The sequence below is a fragment of the Canis lupus genome, chromosome 7, assembly GCF_003254725.2.
Source record: "Canis lupus dingo isolate Sandy chromosome 7, ASM325472v2, whole genome shotgun sequence".
Taxonomy (NCBI): Eukaryota; Metazoa; Chordata; class Mammalia; order Carnivora; family Canidae; genus Canis; species Canis lupus.
Window position 1 is genome coordinate 74,369,404 of NC_064249.1, and position 15,542 is coordinate 74,384,945.

At 45.9% G+C, this 15,542-nt stretch overlaps 1 protein-coding gene across 7 annotated transcripts in view; it reads left to right on the plus strand.

The window, feature by feature from the left end:
* PTPRM (protein tyrosine phosphatase receptor type M) overlaps positions 1–12,031 on the plus strand; it is a 786,460-nt gene extending 774,429 nt beyond the window's left edge. For all 7 annotated transcript variants that reach the window (XM_025429496.3, XM_025429497.3, XM_035718728.2 and 4 more), the window contains 2 exons: positions 2,709–2,844; positions 11,282–12,031. In XM_025429496.3, the coding sequence (XP_025285281.1) occupies positions 2,709–2,844; positions 11,282–11,335 (190 nt within the window). In that variant the 3' untranslated portion in view covers positions 11,336–12,031. The remainder of the gene's footprint in view (positions 1–2,708; positions 2,845–11,281) is intronic.
* The last annotated feature ends 3,511 nt before the right edge of the window (positions 12,032–15,542 follow it).

The following is a 15,542-nucleotide window of genomic DNA, read 5'->3' on the forward strand; positions in this document are numbered from 1 at the left end:
CTCTGCTGATAGGTAAATAAATTATACAGTAGTGTATCTATTCAGTGGGATTATTCTGAGCAATATAAGACAACAAACCACTGATAAAAGGTGGATGATTCTCACATGGATAATATTAAGTAAAATAAGCCAGAAGCAAAATAGTAGGATTCCATTTATACAAAATTCAAAAACAGACCAAAAAAATTTATGTTGCCCAAAATGAGAACAGAGATCATCTTTGAGTTATTGATGATATTGATGAGAAAGAAGTCTGAGGGAGCCCTAGGAGGCTAATCGTGGTCTGCATCTTGATCTGAATGATGGTTAAGTGGCATATGCATTTGGAAATTAACTAAAATGTATACTTACCATTTGTGGACTTAATTGTAGGTACATTATACTTTATTTAAAAAACTGATTTCGGACTTAATTATGAATTGATCAAGCTGGCATTCCTGCACAATGATCAATCCTAAAATCACAAAAACAAGGAACAACTTGATATTTTGTGCCTGCTTCCCAACGAAGTATACTTGTAAAGTATCCTTGTCTTAAAGAATATGTAATTCTTATGAAGCTGTGGAGCTAACTCTCAGTTTATAGGAAATAGGAGAGAGAAACATGTTAAATGATTCACAGAAATGCAATGAATGAGAACAACCCAGGACATGGGGCTCTCTACAGGAAAGATGACCCCATTTTCTCAACAAATAAATTGCCAAGAAAAAAAAAAAGAGCAAAGAGGAACCTATAGATTAACATAAACTTGTAAGATATATCAACCAATTACAATGTGTGGACTTTACTTGGATGTGGATTTGAAAATATCAGCTGTAAGAAAATGTCTGAAACAATCTTGGAAATTGGAACAGAGACTAGAAATTCAATTATATGAATATAGTAATATTTATTTTAGATGTAATAATTATACTGTGTTTATTTTTTTAAAAAATCCCTTAGCTCCTTGAGAAATGGTTGATCTCAGAGCTGGTGCAGGGAAGATACAAGATGAGTCTGGAACACCTTGTGGTTCCAGAAAGTAAGAAAGTACTCAAAAAAGAATGGAGGTCTGATGGAACTCCTAATGGCCAACACCAGAACAATTTAAGCAACAAAATAAAGATTGATACTATTGGATTTTAGATCATCGAACAAAGTGAACATGTGTAAGTCTAAATGGACTTATAAATAAATAATAAGATAAAAGAGGTAAGCAAATAAGTCAAATGCCAGAGAAAAGGCAGCTCTCTCTTACAGTAGAATGTTGGAGAGAGGGAAGTGGAAAACCAATTCGACAAACAGCACAGTAACCATTGTTGCAGGCAGAATCCACCAATAGATCCTAAAGCCAATGGGTGAAACTTTGAGGAGAGACGAGGCATTTGCAGAGTTCCAGAGTATCTCTCCCAATTAGTAACTACAAGGAAAAGATAACTATACAGTGAAAAAAAATGCAAGGCACCATCTTAAAAGGTGATCAAGCCAACATGACCAATTGCAATAAGACAATTCAGCATCGTGAACCCCTAGAGGGATGGACAGCCCTTCTGTGGTTTTCTAGCCATAATGCATAACCTCATTCTCAATCATGAGAAAGCATCAAACGCAAATGAAGGGACAGTCCACAATTTGTATTTTGTAATAACTTCTCAAACTGTGAATGGAGACCATGGCTACTGTCTACAGGTGCGTTCTATATTTTGTATTCTACAAAATAACTGACCAGTACTCTTCAAAAGTGTCAAGATTGGGGCACCTGCATGGCTCAGTCAGTTAAGCATCTGCCTTTGGCTCAGCTCATGGTCTCAGGGTCACGTCCCATGTCTGGCTTCCCCACTCAGCAGGGAATCTGCTTCTCTCTTACCCTCTGCCTCTCCTCCTGCTCATGTTCTTTCTCCCTCTCTCTCTCTTTCTCTCTCAAATAAATATATAAAAATCTTAAAAAAAAAAAAAAGTGTCAAGGTAAAAAAAAAAAAAAAAGGAAAGACTGAGGACCTGTCACAGACAAGGAGACTAAGGAGCCAAGACAAGTCAGTGCAAGGCAAGGTCCGAGATTGGATCCTGGACCAGAAAAAGGACATTGGTGACATTTGACTGGTGACATTGGACTAGGCCTGTAGTTGAGTTAATAGTATTGCCCCAGTGTTAATTTCCTGGTCCTGATCACATACTATGACTATGAGAGGTGTTCGTATTAGGGGAAGGTGAGTATGCTGGGGGAACTCGCCGTGTTGTGTTTGCAATGATTCTGCACATCTAAAATTTGTTCAGAATGAAAAGTTTTATTCAGAGAGAACCCTTACATTTTAGAGATAAATAATGAAATACTCATGGATTGTTTTTAAGGCCAAGTCCGTCTTTGAACATACCCAACACTCATCACCAGTTTTCATGGCCAATACTAGATGAGGTGTTTGTTCCCTGGAAATTTTCAGCCCTGAGTCCTGAATAAAACTAATAGGGCGCCACATCAGATTATAGAATCCAGGGCAGAGGCGTAGCTAGGAGAGCAGAACGTGCCAGTGGATCATCGCCTCCAGTCAGGTGACCCGTGGGCCCAGTGCTTGGGCTCATTGACACCATTTGCTTTAATTAAAAGAATCCGCCCAGGTGGAGCATTCCCCTAGCCTCTGAGGCCCTCACCATTACCTGTTGTGTGGGGCTTGGGCACCACGAGAGGTTGCAGTGTGAAGGCCAATGGGACCATCTGATTTCTCTTCCAACAGGAACGGAGGAGGCCGCAGTGGGACGTTCTGCGCCATCAGCATCGTCTGTGAGATGCTCCGGCACCAGAGGACGGTGGATGTCTTCCATGCAGTGAAGACACTGAGGAACAATAAGCCCAACATGGTGGACCTCCTGGTAGGACCCTCACTCTGGCCTGCTGAACCGGGTGTCTTCCCACTTGGCTGGCGTAGTTGGCGGTAAAACTGATTCCTGAGCGAGGAGACTCGTCTGCAGAAGCATAGTGGAATCACTGTGCTTGCGAGGGCCTTCCTCCCTCCCCTCTCTCACTTGGCTTTTCACAGGGTGACTTCACCTCCACACACTGGCACTGTGGAAAGAGGCGAGACTCACAAGTGAACATCCTTATTAATTTCCCTTCCTGGCAGTGCCTTCCACATGGCTAAGTGCTTAGTCTTCACGGGGAAGACATAATCACAGCACACCAAGTGCCAGATTTTCTTTTTTTTTCTTTTTTAGATTTTCAAATTATATATTTTATAAATAGCTTAATCATCTAATATTTATCAAAGCTGTGAATTTTAGTTTGACATTGGAATATTGCATTTAAGTCTAGCGGCCGTATCCCAGATGAGGACGAAGGAGCCAAGAAAGAAAGGATTAGGGGCAATTATTAGAGTATTTCAGGAAATCTTTCTTGTGTGCAGCTATTTAAATGCCAACCACCGCGACTTGCAAGTAGTAGAATAGCTTAAAGGGAGGGAGCTTTCAGATTCGGTGTTTGTACCTCTCTGTTGATAGAAGAAGGATCTGAAGGAAACGATGGGACGATCCCAAGGTCGGGAGAACAGCCTGGGGTAGGGAGAGGGAGGAAGACATGGCTGGTACCACAGCCTGGAAAGCCTGTATGGCCTGGCCCTCAGCACTGTGGCAGTGGGCTTCAAATCTAACGTATAAGAAAGGGACTAAAGAGAGAGTGGAGCTTCAAGCCAAAGTTGAGAAAGTCGCCGTGGTCCCAGTCATCACAGTGCCCCAGGTTGTGTAATGACAGTCACCATTGCCAACCCACTCCTGGGACGTGTCCTCCTTCGCCCAAGTCACTGTCCTGGAGCATTTGCTTCCCCCAGGTACACATGTCCTGCTTGATGGGTTATTCTGTTTCCAAGAAGCAGGGTGCTGCCCAGGGAATTTGGTGGAGGGGCTCTGTCTGGTCAGGTGCCGACTTCCAGAACCATCAGCAGTTAGTACCTTGGCTTCTGTGGAAAAGGACCATGCCCTCCAGACTGCTGACCTCTCCTCCCCACCCTAGGGGATGCCCAGGAAAACCCAAAATCTACTCTCAGCTCTGCTACTCATTCAACTCAAGTGACCTCAGACAAAGTAACCTGGCAATTCACGTCTCCTTGAGCCGGTCACTTAGCTTTCCTGACCCCAAGTCCTGTAAACCAGGGATAACGTTGGCTGGTTGAAGTGATCCCGCCAGACAGTATATGTGAGAGTGTTTTGGCAACTGCAAAGGTGAGAAAGTGGTTCTTGAGAGTGCAGGTGTTTACTGGGCATCCTGCAGCCAGCAGGTACATATGAACTGGTTGGGTGAGGAGGATGAGGTGGCATGATGACAGCTAGCAGCTATCATTCACATGGTGCTTAATATGTGCCAGGCCACACACTCAGTGGCTTTTACAGAGGCGCAGATTTCAAGTGAATAGGCTAAGGCTGGCTGGCATGTCCCGTGTGCAGGCGTCCCTAGAGCCAGCCCCTCCCAGAGGCAGAGAACTGTCTCACTCCTTGGGATCACCCGTGAATTTGGAAGAGTCGTACCAGAATCCTCCGTCTTCGGGGCTGGGTGGGGACAGTTGAGATAGGGCAGCTGGGCCATCAGAGGTGGCCTGAGTTTAAGACAGATAAGAAGGGTGGCTCAGTGGTTGAGCATCTGCCTTTGGCTCAGGGAGCCTGCTTCTCCCTCTGCCTGTGTCTCTGCCTCTGTCTGTGTGTCTCTCATGAATAAATAAATAAAATCTTAAAAAAAAAAAAAGATAAGAAGGTGGGCAGAAGATGGAAGCAAATACCTAAATTAAAATATTCTGACTTCAGTGGCATTTAACCTCCGGGATTCAGGGACAGATGTGTAGCTTCCAAACTTTGGTTGGTAGTTGGGCAAAGCTGACCTTGATGAAAAAAATATATGTATCATTTCCCTCTCACCGCAGCCAGAATTAAGCAGGTCATTAGTAATAGACCCTTCCAGGGCTTTCCACTAATGGCTCTGGCTGTAGCTTTCATCACTCACGAATTTTTATGTGCAGAAACAGTGTGGCTTTTTCCACATTGGTGGTACAGACTGAAGGATGGAGGGGATTCTTTGAGGACTGAATGGACGTGCAGGTGGTGGGACCAGCAGGGAGCCCACTGTTCTATAATAATTTAGGCGTTTCTGTGATTAGGTTGCTCTAATAGAGAAAATAAGATCTTTGAATGCTCAAACTTCTGAGGGTCAATACCAGTTTTAGGATAAGTCAGTACTGAAAAATATAAGGAAAGTATTTTCAATTTCCCGGAAGAATGTCTGATACATTTGTGACAGTGATTGTTAGCAAAATAATAGGTAAAATCTGGTGACCAGAAGAACAAATGTCACAGGGCTCTTTTCAGAGGGCTTGAAGCTTCCTGAATTGAATGAGGACTCCTGTCGTTTGTTTGTTTTTGCTTACAAGTACAATTCTGTTACTTTGGTAGTCATATATGTGTACCTTGGCTGAGGGAATTAATTAATTCAGGTCCAGGCGATAAAACCCAAATACAATTTCATTGGGCAGAGAAGACCATCTGAGGCCTGAGCCTCTCCTAAGCACAAAATGTACCAGCCACTGAAAAGCACAGGGTACTGAGTCTGCCTAGCTGCATCTTCTTAGAATGATGAAATGTGTTCCAGAAAGTCCTGGAGCGCACTTCTGTGCTGGCTGGTCGGGAGGCAGAGGGGATGGGGTGTGGAGGGCCAGGGACTGGGTCCCATAGGAGGCTCAGTTGCCGCGCCCCCCCCCCCCGCCCCGCCACCTCCTCCTGGCCTGGTTAGATTCAGATGGAGTCCCCAGTGCCTGAGCGCCTTTGAAGTTTCTAGGGAAATGGGCTGCTTCAACAAACATCTCCTTTCTTTTTTTGTCCTCACTGGCTTTTAGGCGTTTCCAGAGCTCCATTTTGGTTTTTTTTATTTTTCCCCCCCAGGGCTCTGTTTGAACAGAGAAACAGCCTTTGGGGGACAGATCTTTCCTAAAGAAACGTTGTCCCCTGGAAGGTGGGGGAACTCTGGCCAACTTGATGGGATTTGACATACATCTGCATTGTCGAAGGTTACCAAGATCAGGATAATTAACACATCCATCACCCCGCTTAGGTTACATACTGGACTCCTGTGAGTCTGTAGTGAGAATGCTTAAGATCTATTCTGAGCAACTTTCAAATACATAATACTGTATCACTAGTAACTGTAGTCACCCGGCCTGTACATTAGATCCCAAGAACTACTTATAACTGAAAATGTATACCCTTGACCAACATCACCTCATTCCCCTACCCCAGCTCCTGGCAACCACCATTCTATTCTGTTTCTATAAATTGGCTTTTGCTTTTTTTTTTTTTTTTTTTTAATGAAAGCGTTAAAGAATCCTAAGCTCTAGGCTCACCACAGTGGCCATGATTCAGTTGATCTGGGAGCTGGCTGCAGCAGCCAGATGTTAAAAGCACCCCAGGTAATTCTAATATGTGGTAGGGTTAAGAAGCTTACTTAGTGCCCAGTGTAGAATGGCTCCAGCCAGGGCCATACGTCAGAATTACCTGAGGCACTGTCACAAAAGCCAAGGCCCCAGACCAAGTGTGGGTGCATGTGTATGTGTATGGGTGGATGTTGGGGGCTGTGTGTAGGTATGGGTGGGTGTGCATGTGTAGGGATATGGGTGGTGCGTGTATACATGTGTAGGAGTAGATTGTGGGGGTGTGTAGGTGGGAGTACATGCCATGTGCAGGGGTGGATGACACTCGTGTGTGTGTCAGTGTGTGTGTAGGCATGAATAGTGGTGTGGGGGGTGGGCGTGTATGTGAGCATATATATGTATGTGTGTGTGCACATGTGTGTGTGCATATGTAGGGGTGGAGGGGGAAGTAGGTGTAGGGAGGTGGGTATGTGTGTGAGTATATGTATGCGAGTATTGTATGTGTATACATGTGTGTGTGCATGCATAGGGGTGGGTATGTGTATGTGAGTATATGTATGTATGTGTGCACACGTGTGCACGCATACATAGAGGTAGATGGGGGAGTAGGTGTAGGCGTGGGTATGTGTGAGTGCTGGAGTGGAGGACATAGGCCCAGACGGGGAGTCAGAGAGGCCCAGTGTGGCCCATCTCTGGAGACACTTGAGGACATTCCACTTCCCTTGGGCCTGGGCCTGGGCCTGGGCTTGGCACACAGCCTCTGGGGAAGCAGCCATTCTCCCCGAGTCCTCCTGTGGAAGTCCAGGTGTAGTCTTCCTGCACCCTGCAGAAAGTAATCTCCAGTAAAGCCCTGTGCCCTTTCCCCCTGCCCCCCACCCCAGACTCTGACTTCCTTGAGTCAGGAACTGGCTCAGGCAGCAGAGCTCCTGGCTTGGGGCAGGGGTCCAGGACACAGGCACTGAGGGACCCTCACCCATACAGAGCTTCCCCTCGCTGCCCTTGAACCTGGGGAGGCCGTGACCACACACTGATGAGTCTCAGTAGGAAACCAGGCACAAACTTCCCTTCCTTTGAGGGAAGAACGTTCTCCCTACATTTTTCAAGGCAGAGATGAAAGTAATGACGTACTCTGTCTATTGTCAGAGACACACCACTGTCTCATTGAGGGGTGTCCCTGGCTGGGAATGTCCTGGGAACATTGACACAGATGGCCCCACTCATGATTATTGGCACACTGGGGACCACTTGACCTTCCGGCCAGGGCCATCAGTCAGGGTTTTTTCCAGACTGTAGGACCTGTCAGTCCAGGACCCAGGTGAAATTGTGAAATTTGTTTTAGGTTCAAAGAGCAGGCGCATCGGGGAGAGGAGGGTTCCCCAGGTGAACTGTGCATACTGCTCTCTGAATCGTGTCAGAGATTCCCACTCGCAGGCAGCATGGGAACTGCGAGTGCCCAGGGTGACCGCAGGGCCCCTGGTTCCTCAGACACAAGGCAGCATGTGCTGAGACGGGCACAGCTCAAGCCCTTCAGGAAGCTCCCCAAAGCCACTTGCAGGCCTTGCAGCCTCGTGATGTACTCCCTGAGTGAACAACGGTGTGGGGAGGTGGGGAGCTCTAAAACATAACCTCACTTTTAGATGCCTCTTTATTTTTTATTTATTTTTTAAAGATTTTTAAATTTATTTATTCATGAGAAACACACAGAGAGAGAGAGAGAGGCAGAGACACAGGCAGAGAGAGAAGCAGGCTCCACGCAAGGAGCCTGATGTGGAACTCGATCCCCGGTATCCAGGATCACACCCTGGGCTGCAGGCGGCGCTAAACCACCGCGCTAAACTGGGGCTGCCCTAGATGCCTCTTTAGATGTCACTTTGCCCTCTTCATGAGAACCAGAGGTGGGTCTGCCGTGAAGGTGGGTTTGGGGGTTTTAGAGGGGAATAGCTGGCCACCTTGGTTCCCACCCTATGCAAGGATGACCCCTGCTTGTGTTTGGGCTTTGCATGCCCAAAGCCAGCTGATGCTGCCCAAATCAGGAGAATGTGGGATCCAGGCAGAAATGTTCTTTTTTTTCCCCGGAACCACAGGGATAGCTCATGTGGCTTAATTATACCTTCCAAAGCAAGTGAGCTGAGAGAGGAAACTGCAGAAGACAGGCCTGTACCTGGTGATCAAGGGTAATCAGTTGCTTTCCAGCATTTCCTGGGGTGCTTGGGGGAGGCCACGCAACAATTTATGGTCTTCCTTCTCCTTCCCTTTATTTTGCTGATTCAGAAACCAGTCATCACAGAATCTACTGGGATTGACAGTTTGCTTAGGAGGGATAAGATGACAGCGAATTCATTTTGAAAATTATAGTCATGCCTGGGACAGGGCAGCTTCAGTGATTCTAACATAGCAACCCCTTCAGTGAAGCCCACAATCCTTTTAGGGGTTGTGGCTGGAGGCCAGTGGCTATATGACCCTCTAGATGCATGTTCATATATTACAAACCATCAAAAGGATGGTTTGTAGTAGTCACCAAAATTGCACAGTTAGGTTTATGCGAGACCATGTTTATGCAATAAGTAATTGTATCTCTCAGATTTCCATGAAAAACATTGTCTCTGTGAAGGAAACAGGAGAACAGGATTGACCACTTCATAGCCAACATTTCAGCCCAGTCATCTGACAACATGGTCTTTTAGAATTTTGAAATGCAAATGGTTTCAAAATGGCTTAAATATTTTGAAAATAAAAGTATCAAATCCTGAAATATGGATCAGAAATCTTTGATAGATGCATGTTCAGTTCTCTTGGGCATATACCTAGGAGTGGAGTTGCCAGGTCATCAGCCAATTCTTCTGTTTAACCTTTTGATGACCTGTTGGATGATTTTCTTTTCTTTTTTTTTTTTTCTTTTTTTCTTTTTATTTATTTAGTTTTATTGGAGTTCAATTTGCCAACATATAGAATAACACCCAGTGCTCATCCCATCAAGTGCCCCCCTCAGTGCCCGTCACCCAGTCACCCCCACCCCCTGCCCACCTCCCTTTCTACCACCCCTTGTTCATTTCCCAGAGTTAGGAAATGTTCTGTCTCCCTTTCTGATGATATTTCCCACTCATTTTTTCTCCTTTCCTCTTTATTCCCTTTCACTATTTTTTATATTCCCCAAATGAATGAGACCATATAATGTTTGTCCTTCTCCGATTGACTTACTTCACTCAGCATAATACCCTCCAGTTCCACTGTTGGATGATTTTCTGAAGTGGCTACACCTTTCACATTCCCACCAGCAGCATATGAGGTTCCCGTTTCTCCTCGTCCTTACCAACACTTGTTACTGTCTTCTTAATCCTAGCCATCCTGGTGGATGCTACTGATATTTTCATCTTGTGGCACTTCTAGTATGTTGAAATGGTCTGTTTGCTTCCTGTCTTCCCCTCCAGATCGTAAAGTCCCAAAGAACAAAAGCTGTATCTTAAAATCCCTGGTCTCCAGCCTTCAATATTTATTGGGTTGAATCAAATGCTGCTAAACCCATATTTTGTTATCATTTACATATACGGCCAACGTTTGACACTCCCAACTGTATGTCAGGTTCTGTGCTAAAGACTGGTGTATTACATGCAAAGGGATAAAATATGGCTCTTTGTCTTCAAATAAACAGATTGGACTAGTGGGACATTCAGAGAACAAAATGTAGGTGAAGACAAGAAGACTGCAATGACTAATTAAGAGGCACATATCCAAAAGATGGAAATTTAGTTTTAATTAATTTGGCAAACTCAAAGTAAGTGATCCATTTCCTTGGTTTCGGCCATTGTGTTGGGTAGTGAGACAGTGGTGCTCACGCTTAACAACTTGTGAAGGCTTATCTCTTATGGAGATGGGAAGAGAGCCTTCTAGATGCTGAGCCACTCTGTCTCAGCTGCCAGGCTGCTGCCAGGTGGCAAATAGAAGCATCCTCAACTGCTGTGTCCCTCTGCTTGGCTCAGAGACCACACTAACATGAGCGTCCATTAGCACACCATACAAACACAAGTGCAAAGGCCCTCTCCTACCACCTGAGATCCCACCAGGGCCAGAACCTCAGGCAGGTCTCCCTCAGGCCAAGGTCCATGATCTAAGAAAGCTGTGCTCAAGAAAAATGACTTTGCTGCCTGATTAACAACTGACATGTGGTTCCCAGAGGGAATCCAACACTTCCCCTCTGGGCCTTTCGTTAGGTGGTTCCTCTACCTGGAATGCCTGTAGGTACCTGCTACCTCTTACAGGTCCTCCCTAGGAAGTTATGCTCCCTCCCCCTCTGCGCCCAGGTTGAGGGACCATTCGGGGGCCCTGCTCCGTGCCGAGCCTTATTATCATTGGGTACTGGTCTCAATCAGACCATGGAATTCTCAAAGTCAGGGACCAGGTCAAGTGCTTGGTACTTAAGAGGTGCTTGTAAATTCTCACAAAATGGAAGACATCAAGGGTATAGCTGGGCCAGGAGTGACGCATTTATATGTTGAGGACCTTGTATGAGCGAATCACAAAATATTTCTCCCAGACTTTGGGGAAAGTCTTTTTTTTTTTTTCCTTCTACTTCTTGATTGATTTTCCCATACTCTGTATTCGGGATGTTGATGTACAGGTAAACATTTATGTTTGGACAAATCTATATATGTGTTCCAGTTGTCCAGAACTTTCCAGGAATTCTAGAAGAGGTAGATGTCAAAATACCTTTCATCGGGAAACAACTTGTGGGGAATGTCTCCAGACAGCAGTTGTTTGTGGCTCCCAACCGTGACTTTCTGATTCATTTCTGATTCAAATCCTTCTCAGTTTGATTTCTTCCAATTAAAACCCTAACCTGGCACAATTGCTCTAACAGCACCAGCATTTGGATATCACATAGCTGACTTCTTCTCCCTTCCGCTTTCTAGGATCAGTACAAGTTCTGCTATGAAGTGGCCCTGGAATACTTGAATTCTGGCTGATGGCATAAACAGCGCTGCAAACCAACCCTTTCATCCCACAAAGCCAAGACGTTCCATGGTATTTGTGTAGATGAGATGAAGACTTCTCAATATGCTTATTTTGCTTTGCATAATTGGCTCTTTTTAAGAGCCCAAGAAAGCGTTTATGAAACTGCTTTGCACTGCCCAACTCCCAGCAATGCTGCTGCCTGACAGAAGCACACACACAGCAGAGTCATCAAATACTGTCCTCCTCGGCATCGGCTTGTTAGAGCAGCGTAGACATCTGGTAAACCCAAGAGCACAATTATATTCTTATGAAGGAATTTGTACCTTTGGGGTATTATTTTGTGGCCCGTGAACCCTTTGTTATTGTTACGGCTGAGTGTACATTTTTGTTTTGTGGAGAATGCTACCTGGCATTATGATAATATATTATTTTAGTTAATATTTGTATTTTAACATGTTGCATAATATAAGCTTCTGTACCTTTCCAAGACTAACAGATAAACGTATAACGAACAAAGATACGCTGTATGAGTTGTTGTTTCTATCAGATTTGTATTGTTTCCAAGGGAAAAAGCTTGGGAAGAAGTCAGTTCAAAAATGCAAAGCTCGATGGTGAGATTCATAGATCCAAAGCTTCTCCCTTTGTTTATATTGTAAATATTTTTGATTTCATCAAATTATTTATTCATTAAAAGAAATTTTTGTGAAGCACAGTGAGTGACAATCATTTTTATGAAGCGCAGGAAATGATTGATTGTATGACGTGACCTTGTGTGAATTCTTCCTCAATAAATAAAGAGCGTGACCAGTCTTGCTGTATTCCTGGTGTCCCAGCGCCCCGGCGACGGGGGCAGCTCCGGTCACCGCAGGCCCCTGGCAGACAGATGGGGTCTGTTGGCCTGGAGCAGGTAGGGTTGGGATTTTTGAGAGAGAACTTCTGTCCGTGAGACATCCTGGCCCATCCTGGGAGCCTCCCTGGCGGGGGAGGAGCTGCCTGCCCCCTGACCTGGTGGCCACAACTGTTCCAGAGTGCGAGAGGCCAGTCCCAGAGCCGTGACTTCCTGACCAGGACAACCTCTTCCTTTCTCTTTTTTGTCTTGGTCAGTGGGGTAACCTCTGTCCTCTCCAGGCTTCATTCAAACCTGAAACTTGCTGAGAGAACACTTTCTGAGGGGTTAAAGGATCAGGACACAAAGCTGTGTTTAAGCAGGACACAAAGCTGAACAAGACAGTCCCTGGCCGAGGGAACGATCACGCAGAGCGGCCTGCGCCTCGCTCCTCGGGGCCTCTGGCTGATTCTGAGGGAGGAGGTGAGGCCATGCACGGACTATATGAGTTCAAACTGAGTTGCGGGCTATATTAAGTGACTTCCATCCGACGATGAGGGTGAACTTTTACCAGACACCCAGTTCTGCATCCGAAACTATGCAGGGTGCTTTCCCAACAGGCAGCCATTCCCCCCTGCGACAGTGATGGAACCGTCTTACAGCCCAAGAGACTCAGGTTGGAAGACATCAAATACTTGTCCGAAGCCACCCCATCTGGTCAGTGCCAGGTGCCTCCAGGCCTGGGGAGGCAGAAGGATGGCAGCGGAAGCACAGGCACCCTTGATACAACACACAGTGAAAGGAAACTCCATTCCTGCTGAGACAGGGAGATACGGGACCCATCACCCCCTCCGGAAAATGGGGAGGCTTGACAGGAATTCCTGCCTGCTCTGAGGACCCTGGTGAGTAGGGACAACAAGAGTAGAGGTTGTCTGCCCAGGGGACTGAGGTTGACACCTGCACCTTAGGCCTGCTGTGCTTTGCTGAGCTGTGAGGACACGATCGCTATGCCCTGATGAGGGATTGCCCAGCGCCCCTGAAGGAGATGGGACGCCACAACCAGGAGAGCAGGCCAGCACTGAGCTGGGCATCCAGACTAAATGCCTCACCGCTGGGCTCCTCCCATACACTGTCCTCTCACCATCCCCACGCAATTCTCTTCAATTAAACTCCTAAAATGTTTAAAAAACTGCTCTTTGCATACCTCCTCAAAATGGCTTCCCCCAGATACAGGACTAGGGATGACATGCGGAAAGCTGTAGCCACTGTGGGCCAGCCAGCCTGTGACAGGTGGGGAAGCGTGATGCCCTCAGTTCTCTCCTACAGAGTCATGGCTTGGGTCTTCATGCCCTAAGCCAAAAGATAAGCCACCTCCGCCTGGTGCAGAAGTGGCTTGAGATTTGGGAGTCTGACAATTCACCCATTTTGTAGGGATCAAGCCCCATCTCATATTGAGGCCAGTAGTTTCCTCTAGACTTTTGAGTCTCTCAAATTTTCTTTCTTTCACTTGGTTTCACTTCTTAGCAGAAATAGTGATAGAAGAAAAGGGACATTGTGTGGCTTTTTCTGATTTCCCATGAGGCCTTGCAGCATGGTTGAGATTCTCATTTCTTTCAGCATACAGAGTAAGTCTCTGCCCCTTGCCAAGGAAAGAAGTATCCCTTGGCTCAGCATCCCTTCTCTTTCTTCTCTCAGTACTCTGGGTTCTCCTCTACAGTGGCATCCTCAGCCTCCCAGACTATCGACACCTGCAAAGGCTGGAGACACAGGAAATCCTGCCGCCTAGCTTCCTGACATGGTCCTGCTCAGGAACTACTTAACAGAATTCAGTGTACAGGCTAAAGTGGCTTTGCGATATGTGGCTCCACTGAACTTATTTCCCAAATTCCCATTCTCTCTGTACTTCCAATTAGCTGAGCCCCAGGGGCCATTTTGTGCAAGATGCAGAAGCAGAAATGAGGCAGCAGCTGTATGGTTTTCACACTCAAAAGGTGGGAACAGCTGCAGCCACACCACTGCCATGTGCCAACAAGGTGAACCAGCTGGTAGTCAGTAACAGTGTGGATGAGCTGCCCACCAGCACTCTCCTTGTTATCCTTCTGGCTTCTGCTTGTGGTCTGGATCCAAACTCATACCCTATTTTTAAGTTTTGTGAAGACATCCCAGTTCCAGGTACAAAAATCATCATTAGTTATCTAGTGCTGAAAAACAAATGGTTCTAAAATGAAATGTTCAAAATACCAATAAATACTTAAGAGCTCATGCATTTTCTATGGGTCAGAAATTCAGGAGTAGCCTATCTGGGTGATCCTGGCTCTAAGGTCACTCGCTAAGGGACTGTTCCAATGTTGGGTCAGAGCTGCAGTCTTCTGAGATCCTAAAGGGTGGAGGGGCCCGACTTCCAAGATGGCTCACTCACACACCTGGCAAGTTGATGCTGGCTGTTGGCCAGAGGTTCAATTCCTTTCCATGTGAGCCCTTATACTTATGCAAGCTGTATAAATGTCCCTGCAGCACGGGGGCCAGCCTCTCCCAGTGATCCAAAATGGAACAAGGCAGAACCCAACGGTTCTTTTATGACCTAACCTTGGAAGTCTCATTCTCTGCCATCTCCACAATATCCTATTGGTTATAAAGGTCAGCCCTATTTAGTACAGAAGGAAATGCATAAGGACATGAATTCCAGGATGTGAGAATCCTTGGAGGCCATCTGAGAGGTTGGCCACCACCTGCCATCTTATCTATCCTACAAAAGGTCAGTTTTAGAGAAATTCATCCAATACTTCTAATCCCAGACAAGCTAGAGTAACAAAGACCAGATTTACCCACCTACCCAACTAACTGGGAGAAAACATATTTAAAAAAAGAAAAATGCTTTCTTTACTTTTTTTTTTTTTTTTTAGAGAGAGAGAGAAAAAAAAGATCACAAGTGTGGGGGGAGGGGCAGTGGGAGAAGGAGAGAGAAAATCTTAAGCAGGCTGCACGCTCAGCACAGGGTCTGGTATGGTGCTCAGTCTCACAACCCTGATACTATGACCTGAGCTGAAATCGAGAGTTGGATGCTTAGCCACCTGAGCCACCCAGGCACTCCTAAAACAATTCTTTTCAAGACACTGGACATCAACTAGTAAAGGAAAAACAGAAAGCAAGTTAAGTGGGCCCTAGAATTGCACCAGTTTATAGCCTGGAGAGACTTTCCAGACAATGGGGGCAGGCAGGGGAAGCCAGGTGTAGACCAGTGGTTTCCCTTTGAAACAAGAGTTCTCTTATTTGATCTGACAGTTTCCAAAAATCAAAGTGGCTAGTTTTTAGAGCAGGGCAGCAGAGATGAGAGAGCTGTATAAAGAGTTCTGAACATCTGCAGAGATCCCCCATCGAGTCTTCCATTAAGA